At 36.7% G+C, this 18,809-nt stretch overlaps 2 protein-coding genes across 3 annotated transcripts in view; one reads left to right on the top strand and one right to left on the bottom strand.

The window, feature by feature from the left end:
• The window catches only part of LOC106129156 (protein turtle), a 75,178-nt gene that overhangs the window by 51,963 nt on the left and 4,406 nt on the right, over positions 1-18,809 (bottom strand). The gene's annotated exons all lie outside the window — the stretch shown is intronic.
• On the top strand, positions 9,479-14,596 carry LOC106129157 (UDP-glycosyltransferase UGT5). The gene is made up of 4 exons (XM_013327639.2): positions 9,479-10,352; positions 11,891-12,113; positions 13,555-13,774; positions 14,281-14,596. Exons 1-4 carry the CDS (start codon positions 9,528-9,530, stop codon positions 14,555-14,557), a joined length of 1,545 nt encoding a protein of 514 aa, XP_013183093.1. The 5' UTR covers positions 9,479-9,527; the 3' UTR covers positions 14,558-14,596.

The following is an 18,809-nucleotide window of genomic DNA, read 5'->3' as shown; positions in this document are numbered from 1 at the left end:
AAACTACTGAACCGATTTGAATAATTCTTTCACTGTTAGATAGTCTATTTATCGAGGAAGGCTATAGGCTACATTTTATCCCGGATTTCCTACGGGAAACGTCAACAATGCAGGTGAAAGTTGAATGAGTCGGCCATCTGCGAGCTTTCCACGCGAACGCTGCGCAAACCAATAAAGATATAGTAAAACAATGTACTAAAGATGTGAAGTACTCATTTTTTGCCACAAAAAAGTCCGCGAGAGCATATATCTATCTCTTAAGGTTTACTTACAATAACCACTTTTATGTTCATTTTTTAAGATTATTTTTTCATTATAAACATAAGTTATTTTGAAACCAATTTTCTTTAATTCAGTATTACTTAATCCTTATCCAAATAAATATGTTTATAACTTTCGGCTTTTCATGTAGACTAAAATTGCCATTTACAGTATATAAATCAGACGAATAGGTTTTGAGATTTAGTCGTTATAAGCAATTTGCAACGAAACATTTAATCTCACCCCGCATCTTTCGATCGCCCTGCTCTATCCTACTTCGTACATATAGATAGGTATCATTCTACTTATAATACTTCCTTTGTATGTTTGTCTGTTTTTACCTCTTACCTACTTTTAAACTGATTATGTCTATCTTTTAAGATTGTTGTTGATTATGAGTATTTAATTGTAAACACAACTGTCTTTGATATCACTTAATTTCACTGAACATCTTAGAAGATATAGTATTACTATTTTAAAGTAAAGTATCAGCCTGTAAGATCCCACTACTGGGCAAAGGCCTCTCATCTCACTATACGGTCTCCGTTCCGTCGCGGGTAATGATGTGGGCCAAGTCGCATAACAATTAGCAGCTATAATTGATAAAGCCGAGGAGGATGTTTGCAAAAATAAATATGATGCCCAAAATAACTATTCCACGCGGACGAAGTCGCGGGCACAGCTAGTACCATATAAAAAACCTACACGCCAATGCGGCCAAATTTCAAGTCCTTAGACCCAGCGGTGTGGACTGTTCGTTAATATGTCAATCAGTCATTTCCTTTTACATTTAAAATAGAAGAATAAGTGAAAAGGTTCCTTGATTTTTATTAATACTGAATGTCTATTCCATTCCTTACTATTTTATTCTGTGATAGTACTTCTCCCGAAATCTGCGAAAGCTACAAAAGCCGCATCGGCTCGCCAATGCGGGCCTATATTTCAGGCACCTGTGTATTATCTGTGTCGTGTACGTGCCAAATGGCTAAGTAAAGTTCTCCCAATGTATTTTTAATTGATACGTTAAACTGTGTTCTGTGTTCTTTTCTTCTTTTTGGCAATCAAACGTCTTCATGAATTTATTTTTGTCTCTTTTACTCTTTGACTGAGTTTAGACAGTTCTAGACATAGAATTGTACTTTGTATTGGTCGAATAATAGCTGTGGATGCTTTACATTACAATACAGTAATTAAATCCGATATTGTAACACTGTCCAAAACTCATGGTTATCCACGAACATTCACATAAAAATCAATAATCCACACTTAGAAGTCATGAATAGACAACATGACGTATGAGTTCCCGCCAAAAAGTCCGTTTAACTTAAGGTATAGTTATTTTTTTTATTTTTGCAGCCAGATGTATTCTTATAGCAGGCAGCGCGTGAAGCCTTTATGACTATATTTTTTTTAAGTTATTTTATGATTAATGCAGTAGTTATATAGTAAGAAAAAAACACAGTTACCATGAGCTATGCTGCTCTACGATGAGTTTGGTTTCATATGCCTATAAGAAAAATTAATAATAAAATAATTATAAAGGTTAATAAAAAGATTTCTTATCTAATGCGACAAAGACAAGCATGCTTGATTAAAGACGGTATAACCTAATACTTATTACATGTTTGAAAGTATGAGTAGCTTGCGTGTACCAAAAACCAATTAAAGTTTAAGGAAATTCTTTTCTTTTTATTTTGTTTGTTTTAATTTTATGTTGCATTAAAAAAATAATGTCACAAGTAAATCTTAGCTTATTATTTTATTTGGAATCAAACCGATATTATACTTAAATTCTTATTTGTGAAAATTTCCCATTTTTTTAAATAATTTAGTTTTCCTGTTGTGCATAGGTATTTCTACTGAAATTTTCGTTAATAACGAATACCTACAGAATTACATTGAAATCATTTCATGATCAAAAGTTCAATATTATTATTTACCAAAGCCGCTGTTCCTTAAAAAGTACTCGTGTTACCGAAAATAGCTAAGCCTCATTTAAATCCGCATACGGCGGGATTTGTTCCGTGTTCCCGCCAAAATCCGCGCAATCTTCGGCGCGAGGCGTTCGCCACAAATTGCAGGCGATAAAGCACCTCGCGAGGAACCAATCTTCTTTACGGTTTAATCAGCGCGCGTTCTCAATTCAAAAAATAATTTAGTGTTATTGTTTCTTCATTTTTTTTTCCAAATTATGATATCGTTTCTAGTGGCCTGTATCTGCCTGATGGGAGGTCAAGATAAAGGGTATCGTGGTACACGCAACTTCAAATAATGCCTATTTAATTCAGTGTTGCCATAAAACTGATATTTTTTTCAGATTACTTGCAAGTTGGCTCGGTATCTAGGCTTTTGGTATATCTTTTAAAAACCTTGAGGTAATTAGACAAGTTAGTACATAGTTTATTAATAAAAATTTTAGAGAAACAGGAAAACTAGGATTTTTAATAGGTAACTTCAAGTCAAGGAACTTAGTGCCGTGTGGTTTCCGACACTTTATAATGGGACCACTCCACATCTAACTCGTCGATTAAGGGAAAGGCTAATAAACTTGATATTCTTCTTGTAGGCTGAACGTGGCCTATTAGTCTTTACAAGGTTGTTGGCTTTGTCTACCCCGCAAGGGATATAGACGTGATTATATGTATGTATGTCTTCTTGTAGGCGATGTGCTAGCAACTTCTCACTATTTGAATCCCAATACAGTTGAAAGAGGCTTTTCAGTCTTTTCACTGTGTGCTCTGTCTACCCCGCAAGGGATATTATAACATCACTATATTATGTACGTTCATTTTATCTGTGGTCGTAGTCTTTATTACATTATCGAGACTTTTAACCTATTACAACTATAATATGTAGCTAAACCTATCCGTAAAATCTTATAGCTCTGTCTACCCCGTATTCTCTTGCGTAATACCTACCAGCCACGCCTGAGACAGTTATTCTACAAATTTCCGGATTTAGTGAATAAATATTTTTTATGAGTGTATTGACTTACTAAAACAGGTTTACTATTTTAAAATTCAGGATTAATGTGTTATGCAAAATGTTGGAGTTGGTCAACGACACTGAGTTCTTACAAGAAGAAGCCCAAGTTTTATTATTCCCTGTCCCTTTGTCGCCTGTTACGACATCCATGGGATGTGGAGTGGTCTTATTCCAAAAAGCCGGGAACCACACAGTAGGTACCTACTATAAAATCAAAAATAATAAAAATAAATTAAATAAGAAAGAATTCCAACCAATACTTAACATAGAAATTAAATCTATACTAATATAACCGTGCCCCGCGGGAAGAATTTGACATGTTGAAAAAAGCAATTTTACAGGGCAGCCATTTTAAACTTTGGCTTCCTCTGGAAAATGCATTTGTTTGTTACATTTATAACTTATACTTTATCTAAGGTAAACTTTTTACGATGATTCGAATAACGTACAGTAATTTGCATAATTTTTCTTAGTTTTTGAAATAATCGACATGTCAATATGCGTACCGACGACTTATCAAGTGACTAATCCATTTATCAATATATTTTCCAGAATGTAAAGATGAGTTATCAAGTTTTTCACCTATTATATTTCGTCTTTTTTGTAGTAAACAACAATTATAAACCAAAACTGTTATTAAAATCCTTGGTGGATGGGCAGCAACTTCATCTGCATACTTTGCGACCTTGACTTGCTTGCGAAAACTGGGCCGCCATTATTAAAAATGTACCCCCAGAACAATATTTTCTACTACTATCATCTTATTTCTATTACTACATATGTACATACATAAAATCACGCCTCTTTCCCGGAGGGGTAGGCATAGACTACCTCTTTCCAATTGCCACGATCTCCGCATACTTCCATCGCTTCATCCACATTCATAACTCTCTTCATGCAAGCTCGGCGGTTTCGGATACTTTTGACCTGACCCTTTACCAGGACGTCCTTAATTTGATCAAGATACGTTTGTCTAGGTCTTCCCACTCCGACCTTTCCCTCCACACTCTCCTTGTAAGTATATCTGCTTAGTCAACCTGCTTTCATTCATCCTCTCCACATGACCGAACCATCTTAACATACCCTTTTCTATTCCTGTAACTACATCTTCTTTCACATCACAACATTCCCTTGTCACGCTGTTCCTTATCCGGTCACTCAATTTCACACCCATCATACTCCTTAACGCTCTCATTTCCACTGCATTTATTCTGCTTTCGTGCTTCTTTTGCCATACCCAACTTTCACTCCCATACATTAATGTCGGGACCAACACGCCATGCACAGCCAGTCGAGCCTTTTTGGATAGTTTCTGACTGCTCATAAAGGCATGCAAAGCTCCATTTACCATGTTCCCCGTGTTCACTCTCCTTTCAATATCACTATCACACTTGCCAACTTTGATCCTAGATATACAAACTCTTTCACTTGCTCAACTTTTTCTCCTCCAATTAAAATATTATATGCTGTCATTTCTTTCTCCATTTCAAAAACCAGTGTTTAAGTTTTACGTACGTTCACTTTCATTCCTTTCTCCTTTAAAGCTTCATGCATACAGTTTACCATCTCCACTAACTCTTCTGCTGATGACGCCAGTATAACCTGATCGTCGGCATAGAGCAGACATTTGACGAGTAACTCATTCATCCTTAATCCACTTTCAGACTCTTTCAAATCTGTCAAACACCTATCCATAAATAGGTGGAACAGCCACGGTGACGCAACACATCCTCGCCTAACGCCTTTTTCAATCTTAAACCACTCAGTGTGCGCTCCGTTTATCCTAAAACAAGCACTCGAATCCTCATATAAGGATTTCAGTGCTCGTATTGAGAGACTGCTCACCCCATGCATAGAAAGTGCTGACCACAATTCATTCCTCACAACTCTGTCATAGGCCTTTTCCAGATCTACGAATGTGCAATAGACTTTTTGACTCTTGGCCAAAAACTTTTCGGCTATGCACCGCAAAGAAAAGACCAAAAATCCCGCTTGAGCATCCCATATTTTATCATCAGTTTCATTCCTGACTCTATTAATCAATACCTTAGCATACAATTTGCCGACGACGCTAAGCAGGCTTATACCACGATAATTTTTGCAGTCCAGTTGTGACCCTTTTCTTTTGTAAAGTGGTACGATAACAGCCTTACACCAATCTTTTGGTAGGTACTCGGCCGCTTCTCCAACACAAATTGAAAAGGCAGTACAACTGACTAGCTACTACGCCTTTTCCTGCTTTTAGCATCTCGACCGACACTCTATCATACCCAGCAGCCTTACCCGCTTTCATACTCTTAAGTGCTTCCACAATTTCGAAAATTTCAATTTGGCCTTTCATCTCATTCTCTTTTTCTTCGCTATAGCAGAAATCCTTATTATGTCCTTCCTTTAGCACACATTCTTCTCCTTTCACAACGCTTCCATCCTGGCATCGGATCCTAGTCAGCTCTCTGGTTATAGTTTTTCCTCGGGCTGACCTTACGGATTTCCAGAATACTTTCAAATTTGACTGAAAGTCTTCTGATAGCCTTTTATCAAATTCCTCTTTATACTCTTCTTTCTTTCTAAACACAGCTTTCTTTACCAAATCTTTCCTTTTTTTATATCCCTTAAAAATAAAAGCTAGTGACACAATGCTTACAAATGTAAAAACCTTTTTATTGTATATTGTATTCGATGGAGCCTGATGTGAGTTACTTTTTACGCAGGCGAAGCTTTGGACAACAGCTAGTACGAAAGTCAATATTTATTAAAATACAAAAATATTGTGTGATTGATCAAAGTTATGTACCTACCAAACTAGAAAACAATTATACTTGCGTAAGATTAACTAATTATCTGAATATATCAATTTACTATGTAAAACAATAAATAAATTTTAAATGTATTAATCAAAATATTAAGTAACGTACGTATGATATAAATCGAGTATAACCGATTAATTCGTTTTATCAGTTTACATCGGGGAAGGAGGTACAATTTCTAAAGGAACAAATTCACATATCAGATTAGGAACCTCATTTGTTTTCAGATCGTAAGTTGATAAAACAACTTGTAATAATTTTCACAAAAGTTCTGAGAATTCGAAAATTGATATATAGTCTTGTCAAGAAAAAAACCCTAATTATCGAGTTATCCACATACTACCAAATGCAATATCTCCGCAATTATTCTACCAATCTGGCTGTTTTTTTTTGACAAGGTGAATAATAGGCTTAGAAAGCGTTTGGACCAATAAAAAAAAAACATGTAGGTCTAGTTGTCAAGATCTTCCCGCGCGCCACGGTAATAAAGCTGAAGAGTTTGTTTGTTTGTTTGAACGCGCTTATCTCAGGAACTACTGGTTCAAATTGAAAAATTATTTTTGTATTGAATAGACCAATTATCGAGGAAGGCTTAAGGCTATATAACATCACGCTGCAACTCTAAGGAGCGAAGAAAAAATGATAAAAAAAGGGATAAATTATTCATCCTTAATGATGCCCAAAACAAATATTCCTCGCGGACGAAGTCGCTTACACAGCTAGTAACAAACAAGTACATTACGTTTGCCTAACCGACATTCGTAATCCTACTACTATTATAAAGGCGAAAGTTTGTATGGATGTATGGATGTTTGTTACTCTTTCACGCAAAAACTACTGAACCGATTACCATGAAATTTGGTATGTAGGTAGCTGAAGACCCAGAATAACACATAGGCTACTTTTTATCCCAGAGTTCCCGCGGGATTGATAGGGTTTCCATGCGGACGAAGTCGCGGGCGGCCTCTAGTTTACAAATATAAACAATCAGAAAGTGGACTCGATGAAGCAATTCAACGCAAAGACGTTACGTTACGACATTAATAACTGTACAGTACATGAATGAAGGTAAGTAATAACTAGAGGCAAAGCTGTCGCAATGGCGGGAGGGCAATACAAAAATGCCAGCTCCGTAACCCAGTTCTCCACCGTAATGATGATGATTTCGCCCTAAATATAAACGGCGCTTCGCTTCGAGCTTTGTGAAAAAGCAACGGGAAATGACAGAAACGTACTTACTATAATAATCACGTCTAAATCCCTTGTGGAGTAGACAGAACAGTCTTGTAAAGACTGAAAGGCCGCGTTCAGTTGTAAAGCTTAATGATGAATTTGAGAAAAACTTAAAGAATAGGACCAATCCATCTCTTTCCCATGGATATCGTAAATCGCGACTGAGGGGTAGGCTTATAAATTTGGGATTCGTCTTTTAGACAATGGGCTAGCAACCTGTCAAAATTCGAAACTCAATTCTATCATTATGTATGACAAATAGCTGAACGTAGCCTATCAGACTGCTCAAGACTGTTGGCTCTGTCTACCCCGCGAGGGATTAGAAGTGATTATATGTATGCATGTATGTATTCTGTTAGGGGCATGCTAAAAATACACGTAAAAAGTTTAGTCCAATATACATATATAACAGTATTCCAATATATAATATGAAAGTAAATGAATAGGACGTCCTGGCAAAGGGTCAGGTCAAGAATACCCGAAACCGCCGAGTTTGCTTGAAGAGTGATGAATTTGGATGCAGCGAAGGAAGTATACAGAGATCGTGGCAACTGGAAAGATGTAGTCTCTGCCTATCCCTCCGGTAAAAAGGCGTGATTTTATGTACCTATGTATAAAGTATAAAGTGAATGAATAGGTTTGCGAAGAACGCTACACCTTTGATTACGTTTCCCCCACGACCTTTTTTTCGGCAACCATTAACCTATTTGCGTGACCCGGCTCGTGTCCGCCGCCGTGGGATTTGGCTTACCGTAGTTATTGTGAGGTTCCGTACATTTAATTAATATTTGAAATACATTACCTACCTACCTTTAAATATGTAGTAAGCTGATATAGGAAAATGTGCAGATTAATACTGAGTGGCTTCGTAAACGTAAGATTAGTTTTCAGAATCTGTATTTTGAATGTCAATTTGGGATTGATTTTTGTGACTTTCGGCTCTGTCTACTAAAAACGTAAAGGAAAATAAAGGAAATGAGTCTGACTTTCCATCAGCTGATCGCTCATTTAGTGAGGGTTGACAATACATACCTGCTTTTCATTTTACGTTTTAGATTTGTCTATTTTAAAAGTATTGAACAGATTTATTGCTCAGAAAAGACAAATGTGGTTTCTTCTTTTAGTATTTTTTTTTTAATTACTGTATGTATATCAGCTAGGACCGTCCATAGATATAAGCATATACATTTTAAGATATAAGCTAAGATATTGTTACCTGTTGACTGTTGATAATGAGGAAAAAATAGAAAACAATGCCCTATAATGTACAAAAATTATAAAATAAATACTATTTTATACTTAAGCTAAGGTACAAAAGTTTAGATATGTGTCTTCAAACAAGATGTCTGCCTGGGTGTGGGCATGAAAAAAAATAAATTTAAATAAACCTCCTGCGGTCGATACGCAAATTACAAGATCTAGGATTATTATGAGGCCATCAAAATACTATTAGGCACTCTAATCTCCTGGCCACCACCTGGCACACTAAAAAAACCATCCCATTTAAGGTTGCGTGGATCTTTAATGATAAGGCCGGTTTTGCCCGGGGCACGGCTCCCACGGGAATTAAGACATGCCTCCCTTCGTCATTATAACTATTTGTAAGTATGCCAAATTTAAGAGAGCAGTTAAGATAATCGGTGTAAAATTGAGTTACAGGATAAGGAACAGTGTGATAAGAGAATTTGTTGTGATGTCAAAGAAGATTTAGTGCAGGAATTGGAAAGGGAATGTTTAGATTGTTCGGTTGTTTCGAGAGGATGAATGAAAGTATATTGACTAAGCAAATATACAAAGGGAGCAAGAATGGGACAGGTGGAGTGGGAAGGCCTAGACGAACGTACAAAATCGTACGTCAATTCGGAGACGTTTTGGCAAAAGGTCAGATCAAGAATACCTGAAACCAACGAGCTTGCATAAAGAGTGTTATGAATGTGGATGAAGCTAATGAAGTATGCAGGGATCGTAGCAAGTGGAAAGATGTAGTTTCTGCCTACCTCCCCGGAAAAGAGGCATGATTTATGTTTGTCTGTGTTTATTAATTTATTATTGTGATTTTCTGTTTACACTCTATAGGATCGTCTCACTGTACATATGTAACTCTCATGCATCTGATTAAACTTGGTCGTTTTATTTATAGTTCCTAAAAACATTCCATCCACCTTTTCTTAACAATATATGCGCATAAATAATATATAACATCAGTTAAAACCCAAAAGACTATTGTGTTCGACGTGCGCAATGTTAAAATTATTTTTGTTAATATTTTCATATTGTATATTACAAAATGAGAGCGCCAGAATATTGGCTGTGTTTCCAACGCCATCTATAAGTCACCAAGTGACATTTAGACCTTTGACTCAAGAATTAGTTAGAAGAGGACATGATGTAGTCGTCATCACGCCAGATCCTGCTTTCCTTAATAGCGACAAACCTGATAATCTAACAGAAATAGATGTTCACGATGTATCTTATAAACTATGGACTGAGAAAGTTACGAATGAAGCTGTTGCATTCGGCGATAAAGGCGGCTTGGTGAAACAACTTGACGTTATTTTTGATACAATAGTACAAGTTTTTGAAACACAGATGGCTTCAGATGAAGTTCAGAAGATTATAAAGAATGAAACGGGGCGGTTTGATTTGTTACTAGTCGAAGCGTTTGTTCTACCAACATTAGGGTTTTCGCATATTTTCAAAGTGCCAGTGATACAAATCAGTTCATTCCTCCCACTTTATTTTGATTTACATAATGTTGGTGCACCTGACCATCCTATACTTTATCCAACATTTGGTAGTCAGAAACTTGACAATTTGAGCATCGTTGAAAGAATAGAAGCGTTACTAGGCTACCTCTATTTAGATATGGACAAATATGAAACTGTTTTAGATGACGTTAATAAAAGAGTTTTTGGTCCTAACGTTCCTCGTCTGAAGGAACTGTATAATAATATAGATATGTTATTTCTGAATACATTTCCAATGTGGGATTCGAACCGCCCCGTGCCTCCCAACGTTAAGTATGTAGGAGGAATTCACATAAACACACTGAAAGAACTACCGCAGGTATGTACTTATATGTACCTAAGTATTAATCAAAAATATATAGATATACGAAACAAATTACACAGATTGAGTAAGCCTCGGAGTAAGTTCGAGACTTGTGTTACGAGATACTTACTCAACGATACTATATTTTATAATAAATACTTATATAAAAACATCCAAGACCTAGGCCAACCAGAAAAAATTCTTTTCTCATCAATTCATCATGCCCGGGATTCGAACCCGGGACCTCCGGTGTCACAGACAAGCGTACTACCGCTGCGCCACAGAGGCCGTCAATACCTTCATAGACATTAATACCTTCATAGACGTTATTTTCTTACTATACAAAATATACGAAATAACCGCCATTTTGTCGTTTAAATAATGCTTAGCCTATACTCCCGAAAATTTATAGAATCTTTAGATGTACATTGTAGGTTTTATATTTTAGTCCTCTTTTTTTAGACAAAGACTGCTTGGTGTTAACTTTGATGTTACCATATAATATATCAAAAAAAGTTAGGTACGAGTATTTTACCCTGGTCCTATTATTTTTATGTTTGATTTAAGAAATGATTAAAATTTTGGTAGATTAAAATTTTGGTAGATTAAAATTTTAAAATAGTTACTATCTAACCTTTTAAACTTTTTAATATTCTAATTAGGTTTTTATTTGTGCTAAAGGTTAGTGTCAAATTGTTTACCTACTTAAATACAATTGTGGAAAGCGTTATTTTTTTCTTCATACAGTTTTGCATAATTTATGTGCTATACTCAGAAACTTAACACCAATGACATTCATCATGGTCGTGGTATAATACATAGAAATCTAGCAATAAAATAATTTAGTCTGTTCATAGTACTAAATTCGAGATTCGATAGTAGGATTAGTATATAATCTTTCAGTCTTTTCAAGATAGTTTGCTCCGTCTACCCCATAAGGGATATAGACGTGATTACGAAACTGTAAAAATAAAATATAAACTACAATTTGAGACATGAACGTTTGATTTTATACACAATAGATTCGTAAATATCTTTTCCCGGAATTTCAACAAAATCTTGGCGCGATATTAATCGAATGTGATGCTTTTAAACTCACTATATTAATTAACGGTCCATTTTTTATTATATTATTATTTAAGTAAATTTATTTAAGTAAATGTGATCTAAATCTATTCATCACCAGCTGTCCCGGCAAACGTTGTTTATATATGCCATATAAATAATTTTTAAGTTATTTCTAGTCAAAAAAAATGTTAAGGGTGGACAACCCTTATCACTAAGGGGTATGAAAAAAAGTTTATGCAAATAAAAGTTTGAATAAGAATTTGATGCTGGCCGATTCTTAGACTCCTACTCAATATGCTCACAAAATTTCATGAGAATCGGTCAAGCCGTTTCGGAGGAGTAAAGGAACGAACATTGTGACACGAGAATTTTTTAAATAAGATTACTTCAACACACAATATGTATGTTAACAGCTAGATACATGTCAACGAGCAAAAAAGGGGCACGACCGCCCTTACCACCCTTTTCTCCATACTCCATTTCAGGATTTCAAAGCGTATCTAGATTCATCCACTCATGGCGTCATCTACATCAGCTTTGGAACCAACGTGAGCCCATCCTCGCTGCCTCCAGAGAAAATACAAGTCATCACAAATGTTTTGTCTCGCTTACCCTACGACGTTATTTGGAAGTGGGACAAGGAAGAATTACCCGGACGTCCAAAGAACGTCAAAATTATGAAGTGGGTGCCACAATCTGATCTTCTGAGTAAGTAAAATATACATACATACATATGGTCACGTCTATATCCCTTGCGGGGTAGACAGAGCCAACAGTCTTGAAAAGACTGATGATGACTGCCTTGAAAAGAAGATGGCCACGTTCAACTATTTGGCTTAATGATAGAATTGAGATTCTAATAGTGACAATAGAGTAGGTAAGTAAAATATGTTTTAAGGAAATTTTTATTTACTTTATTGCATAGGCTAGCAACCTGTCACTATTTGAATCTCAATTCTATCATTAAGCCAAACGGCTGAACGTGGCCTATCAGTCCTTTTAAGACTGTTGGCTCCGTTCACCCCGCAAGGGATATAGGCGTGATTACATGTATGTATGTGTGTTTATTGCATAAAAAATATACTAAAGGCGTACTTAATGCAGTTTGGCATTCTCTACCAGTCTACCAGCTGACCAAACAGATAATTTAAGATGGCGGTACGACAAAGGCCTAGGTCAAGAAGCCGTAATATTTCGCACATAACTCCTTACAGTAAGTAGGTAGATTATTTGTAATGTCTTCAGCAGATCCTTGTATACTGTAATTGCAATAAAAGGAATATGACGGGTGCCGTGTGGTTCCCGGCACCAATATAAAAAATAATAGGACCACTCCATCTCTTTCCCATGGATGTCGTAAAAGGCGATTAAGGGATAGTCTTACAAACATGGGATTCTTTTTTAGGCGATGGGTTAGCAACCTGTCACTATTTGAATCTCAATTCTATCATTAAGCCAAATAGCTGAACGTGGCCATTCAGTCTTTTCAAGACTGTTGGCTCTGTCTACCCCGCAAGGGATATAGACGTGACCATATGTATGGTATATGATGAACGAGAGGAGAATCAATTTGATCGAAATCAAACAACTATGTCAGTCAAAATCCAGGGCATCTGGTTATATATAGAAAGTAGGGCATCGAGTTTCAGCTCAAATTTATTTATCACTAGCGACCCGCTCCGGCTTCGCACAGGAAGCTTTTATAGATATCGAGCTTCCTCAGAAAAGTCTCTGTCCAACATTTCAAACAGGAGCAAAATCCGTCAACAACTTTTCGAGATTTACGAATTAATACCTACATACAGAAAAGGAAGGAAAGAAGCGAAGGAAGTATGCAGAGATCGTGGCAAGTGGAAAGAGTTAGTCTCTCGAATCCCGGCCAGGGCATGATGGGAAAAGCACTTTTTCGGATTTTCCCCCAGGCAAAATAAAAACTTAATGTAGATAAACATCCAAGACCCATCTTGGATGTTTATCTCTATTAAGTATTTATTATAAAATATAGTATCGTTGAGTTAGTACCTCGTAACACAAGTTTCGCACTCACTTCGGGGCTAACTCAATCTGTGTAATTTGTCCCGTATATATTTATTTATTTATAAGAAATGCTATCAATCACACTGCTTTATTCTTTGTTTTCATTTTACAGGACATCCCAAAATCAAATTGTTCGTGACTCAAGGGGGTCTGCAGTCTACTGACGAAGCTATTTCGGCTGGTGTACCACTCCTTGGTATACCTATGTTGGCTGACCAATGGTATAATGTGGCCATGTATGAACGGCATAGAATCGGCATAAAGGTAGACTTGGATGAAGTTAGTGAAGAGAAGTTTAAAGATGCAATTGATTCTCTCACCAAAGATGATACGTAAGTTGTTGTTATTATTAGTTTATGGAGTAGCACTCTTGTATCTAGTGAACACATAGCTTTATAGATGCCACCTGATAATGAAATGGGGATTGGGGAATAAGCTCATGATGAAAGGTCAAGAGAATTTTTCGTTAATCAGTTCATATGTTGCTCAAATAGAAAAAAAGAATAGGACCACTCCATCTCTTTCCCATGGCTGTCGCTGAACACAGCTGACACAGCTGAACGTGGCCTTTCAGTATTTTCAAGACTGTTGGCTCTGTCTACCTCGCAAGATATATAGACGTGACAGCCTAATTTGAGCAACATACATCCTATATGGATCCTATATGGATGTATGTTGCTCAAATTAGGCTGTTTACGGAAGTCTGAATCAATATTGTTTTGTATTAGGTACTATTTTTGTAATAGGTACTGTATTTTTTCCCCGCCATCTTGCGAGCGAAAAGTCGTATCTTTTAGACTTCTTTCTTTTTTTACATTTTATTGTACCACTATTCCAGCTACAAACAAAACATCATGAGATTCCGGTCTATCCTATCCGACCAGCCTCAAACTCCTCTCCAGCGCGCGGTCTGGTGGACGGAGTACACCCTCAGACATGGAGGGGCAAAGCATCTCCGAGCTCCAGCAGCCAACATGCCCTGGACTACATACTACCAACTGGACGTTCTAGTTGTTGTAATGTTGGCAGCAATGCCCGTGATATATTTGATGGTGATGATGATATCGGCTGTCAAAATGCTGTACAACGCTATGATGGAGTTGGCAAATAAATAAGTATTGTGATTTGGTCATTAAATAAATTCTTAATTTGTGGAGCTTTGTATAGGTTGTTAAAAAAATGTTCCCCGTTTTTATCCCGTTTCACGTCATAATAAAAAGCGGGACAGCGATAGTTTCTCGCGCGATAAAAACGGCATCGCGCGTGCCATGCCACGGGGGTAGACATTACCTATATTTAAATTGCAAGTTTGCACTAACGACCTATAATTTGTATCACATATTTTTTTTTATTAATATCCTCTCCAGAAAGACGCAACCAGTACAAAGTAATAGAAGGATTATGATAAATAAATAAATAAATAAATAAGGGACAAATTACACAGATTGAGTTAGCCTCGAAGTAAGTTCGAGACTTATCTACTTTCGAGACTCTCAGACTGTGTTACAAGATAACTAACCCAACGATACAATATTTTACAATAAATACTTATATAGATAAACATCCAAGGCCCAAGCCAATCAGAAAAGTTCTTTTCTCATCATGCCCTGACCGGAATTCGAACCCGGGACCTCCGGTGTCACAGACAAGCGTACTACCGCCCCGCCACAGACACCGTCAGGATAGTTCTACACAATATCATTTCAGTCTAACAAAACGAACTACCCAACACGTTCCCTCGGCGAACTTTGTTAATATAGCTACACCCAAACGGGATAAGTAACCTATTTATTATTTTGTAATAATGCAACTATAACTGAGAAACTTGGTTATTTCTTTTCACGAAGTTCATTAGTTCGAGAAGAGAATGGAGATATTCGTAGCGGGCGGTGGAAGTAATAAAGGCCACGGTGCCGGCCCAGGAAAGGTTTTAGAATGGGGCGAGTACGTATTATGGCGCCCCCTTGCTGTTATGTTATTAATATAAAAATTGCCTAATGGATTAAAATAAAAAGGAAAGTCAAATATGTTTTATTTGACAACTATCCGTCGATTTAGTGCATTATAATGTAATAAATGTTTTAATGTCCTCTGCTAAAAAACGAAGAAGCAAAATGGACCGGAGAAGATGGTTCCCAATATCTCAAATTTCATTCCATCGTCTGGTGTGTTTGTTTGTATTAGTTCTATGATCTCCTTTATTGAGTTTTTTTCAATATATAAGAAAAATAAAGAAATATGTTTTGATGATAAATGGAACATATGCTAAAATATAAAGGAAAATGGAGATTGCTTTTGGAAGCAGTGAAACGTAAATGCAAAGAGAATATTCGTGATTGGATCGCCCCGGGAGTGCGCGCCCAAAGCGGTCGCTCCGTTTGTCCTATGGTATTGCCGTTACAACCTAATTTACCACTTCGCAACTATCTACATTCAAGGAGTTAATTCAAGTTTGGTCTACCCCATGAAATGGAACATTAGGGCATAATCTGGGGGTATAATTAATCCTTTGTCTGAGGCGCCCTCAAGAAATCAGCGCCCGGAGCGATTGCTTTCGCCCCATGGTAGTGCCGTCCCCACCTAGTTTACCAGTTGGCAGCCCGTCTACGTGCAACGAGTTAATTAGCCTCAAGTTTGGTCTGCGCGGTGTAATGAAACAGGTACAGTCGAAAACATAATCTTTATTTACAAAATAGGATACTGATTGACTGTAATTACAACGCACTTCCCGAAAGGTCAAAATTTGGCGTGCAGGTATTTATGTAACCTAGGGTACACTAAGAAAGGATAGTGTTTTTTTTGCAACCGGACAGAGCCTATGTGAAAAGGACATAGCTTTTGGCTAAATGATAGAATTGAAATACAAAAAGTGACAGGTTGCTAGCCCATCGCCTAAAGAAAAATCTTAAGTTTATAGGCCTACCCCTTAGTCGCCTTTTACGACATCCATGGGAAAGAGATAGAGTGGTCCCATTTTTTTTTGTATTAGTGGCGGTTCACCACACAGCACACAAAATAAATATATAAAAGATAATGCTTAATAATATTACCAAAAGCCATTATTATGACAAATATAATGTTTAGGGCTTTTAATTATTTTCTTTGATTGTTCTGCTCTTATCTATTTATGTTGTTGATTGTACCTTGAGTTAAACTTTGAATCATGTATTTGAGGTTAATTTAGAACTTCCGATAAAAACCGGATTATATGTAGGTATCGTTAATAAATATAACAAGATTGTTAAAATAGTGATGAAAAAAATATAAAAGCGTATTACGAGCGTTATTTATATTTTTTATATAAATTAAAATTATTTTTTCCTTTTTTTCTATCAAATTATAACCATCCCATGAAATATAAATAAAAAAATAAATTTATCCCATACCGTGAATATCAAAAAATTGCTAAGTGGCCATTTTGGTTAATCGATAAAAAAATTAGATTTGATTAAGTCAATAAAATTTCAAACATTGCCCCTCCAAAAAAATATACGTATCTAACATGTTTTCGCAAATCCCACGGAAACTTTAGTAAGTATTTACTGGAATTAAACTTCTCTCAACTCTTCACAATATACGTACGTGATATTTCAAAAAGATTAATACAGAAGATAACCCATGAAGAGGTAAGAAACAAACAAACAGACAAATTTATAGTATTGATATTTGGACTGATTGACTGATTTACTTCAGATTCAAACTTGTCCAAAAGTGGGATACACTCTGTTACATAATGCCATTGACGCCGGCGGCTCAAGTGCAAACCTGCTGGGCGGGCCTGGTTCGACGCCCGGCAAGCACCTTTACCGCATCATCCGATGACGAGTGACCTTGACTGTGTTGCTTACCCGTGCAGCCGATAAATGCGAAAGTATGTTTGTTGTCTCTTTACGCGATATATACTAAACCAAACTTCTTGAAATTAGTAGTATATGTAGTTGAAAATCTGGAGAAGGACATAGGGTGCTTTTCGTCCCGGTAAAAACTATAGTTCCCGAGGGATTTGCGAAAAACCTGTACTCTTTTGCACATACATACATATAATCACGTCTATATCCCTTGCGGGGTAGACAGAGCCAACAGTCTTGTAAAGACTGATAGGCCACGGTCAGCTATTTGGCTTTAAGATAGAATTGAGATTCAAATAGTGACAGGTTGCTAGCCCATCGCCTAAAAAAAATTATGTAAGCCTATCCCTCAGTCGCCTTTTACGACATCCATTGGAAAGAGATGGAGTGAGAACCACACGGCATCTCTACTCTTTTGTAGGTGGCGCTAAATACGCGCAGGCGCAACTGCGGATAAATCTAGTTCTGTAAGAAGTTCATTGGACAGTGTTACTGATACGAAATAAAAAAAATCAAATAATTACAAATAGGTACAATTAAAATCTCAATTCTATTATTAAGCCAAATAGCTGAACGAGGCCATTCAATCATTTCAAGACTGTCTCTGTCTACCCCGCAAGGGATATAGACGTGACCATATGTATGTATGTATGTACAATAAAAAAATAGCATAACCTGTAATCTATCTAATACCTATGTATATCTTATACTAGAGGCCACCCGCGACTTCGTCCGCGTGGAATCAACCCCGCGGGAACTCCGGGATAAAAAGTAGCCTATATGTTATTCTGGCTTGTCTTTTGCGTGAAAGAGTAACAAACATCCACACTGACATCCTGACATACTAACAAACTTTCGCATTTATAATATTAAGTAGGACATCGTGTCAAATGTGTTTTTTTTTTTCTTTTTTTTTTTTTTTCAAAAATTGATCTATCGTGTGTCAAATGTGTTACTCCATAGACTAAGGCGGAGCGCAAACATGGCGGTTTTACACGAGAACCCCGGCTTGTTTACCAGCTTCCCGCCCCCGGCTTTGTTTGCATTCAATAAGCTGCCACAAACATACCCGCTAGATCTCCTTCCCGACAAAAGATTAACTCTTTGCCAGGGATTTGGATACGGGATTTAGACGTCTTTCATCTCGTTGATATTAGATAAATTTTGAATTTTGTAACTTTTCCAGCGAAATTTCTAGCGATCCTATAGTGAATGACATCAACATCATTGTAACATGATTTTTCCATGTAATTTAATGACAGGGAATAAATACACTTCGCTCGTATAATAGCGATTAAAAAATTAAAGACCGAAAAGACTTAAATGAATATCTTTAATTGTGTGAAGTTGACGTTATTCAAGAAAATGCTGCAGTGCAGTTTGTGACCGCTTCTGCGTGAACATACATAAAATATCGCCTTTTTCCCAGAGGGGTAGACTGAAACTACTTCTTTCCATTTGCCACGATCTCTGCATACTTCTTTCGATTCATCCACATTCATAACTGTCTTCATGCAAA

This window comes from Amyelois transitella, chromosome 14 (genome assembly GCF_032362555.1).
Source record: "Amyelois transitella isolate CPQ chromosome 14, ilAmyTran1.1, whole genome shotgun sequence".
NCBI lineage: Eukaryota > Metazoa > Arthropoda > Insecta > Lepidoptera > Pyralidae > Amyelois > Amyelois transitella.
This window is presented reverse-complemented; position numbering and strand designations above follow the sequence as displayed.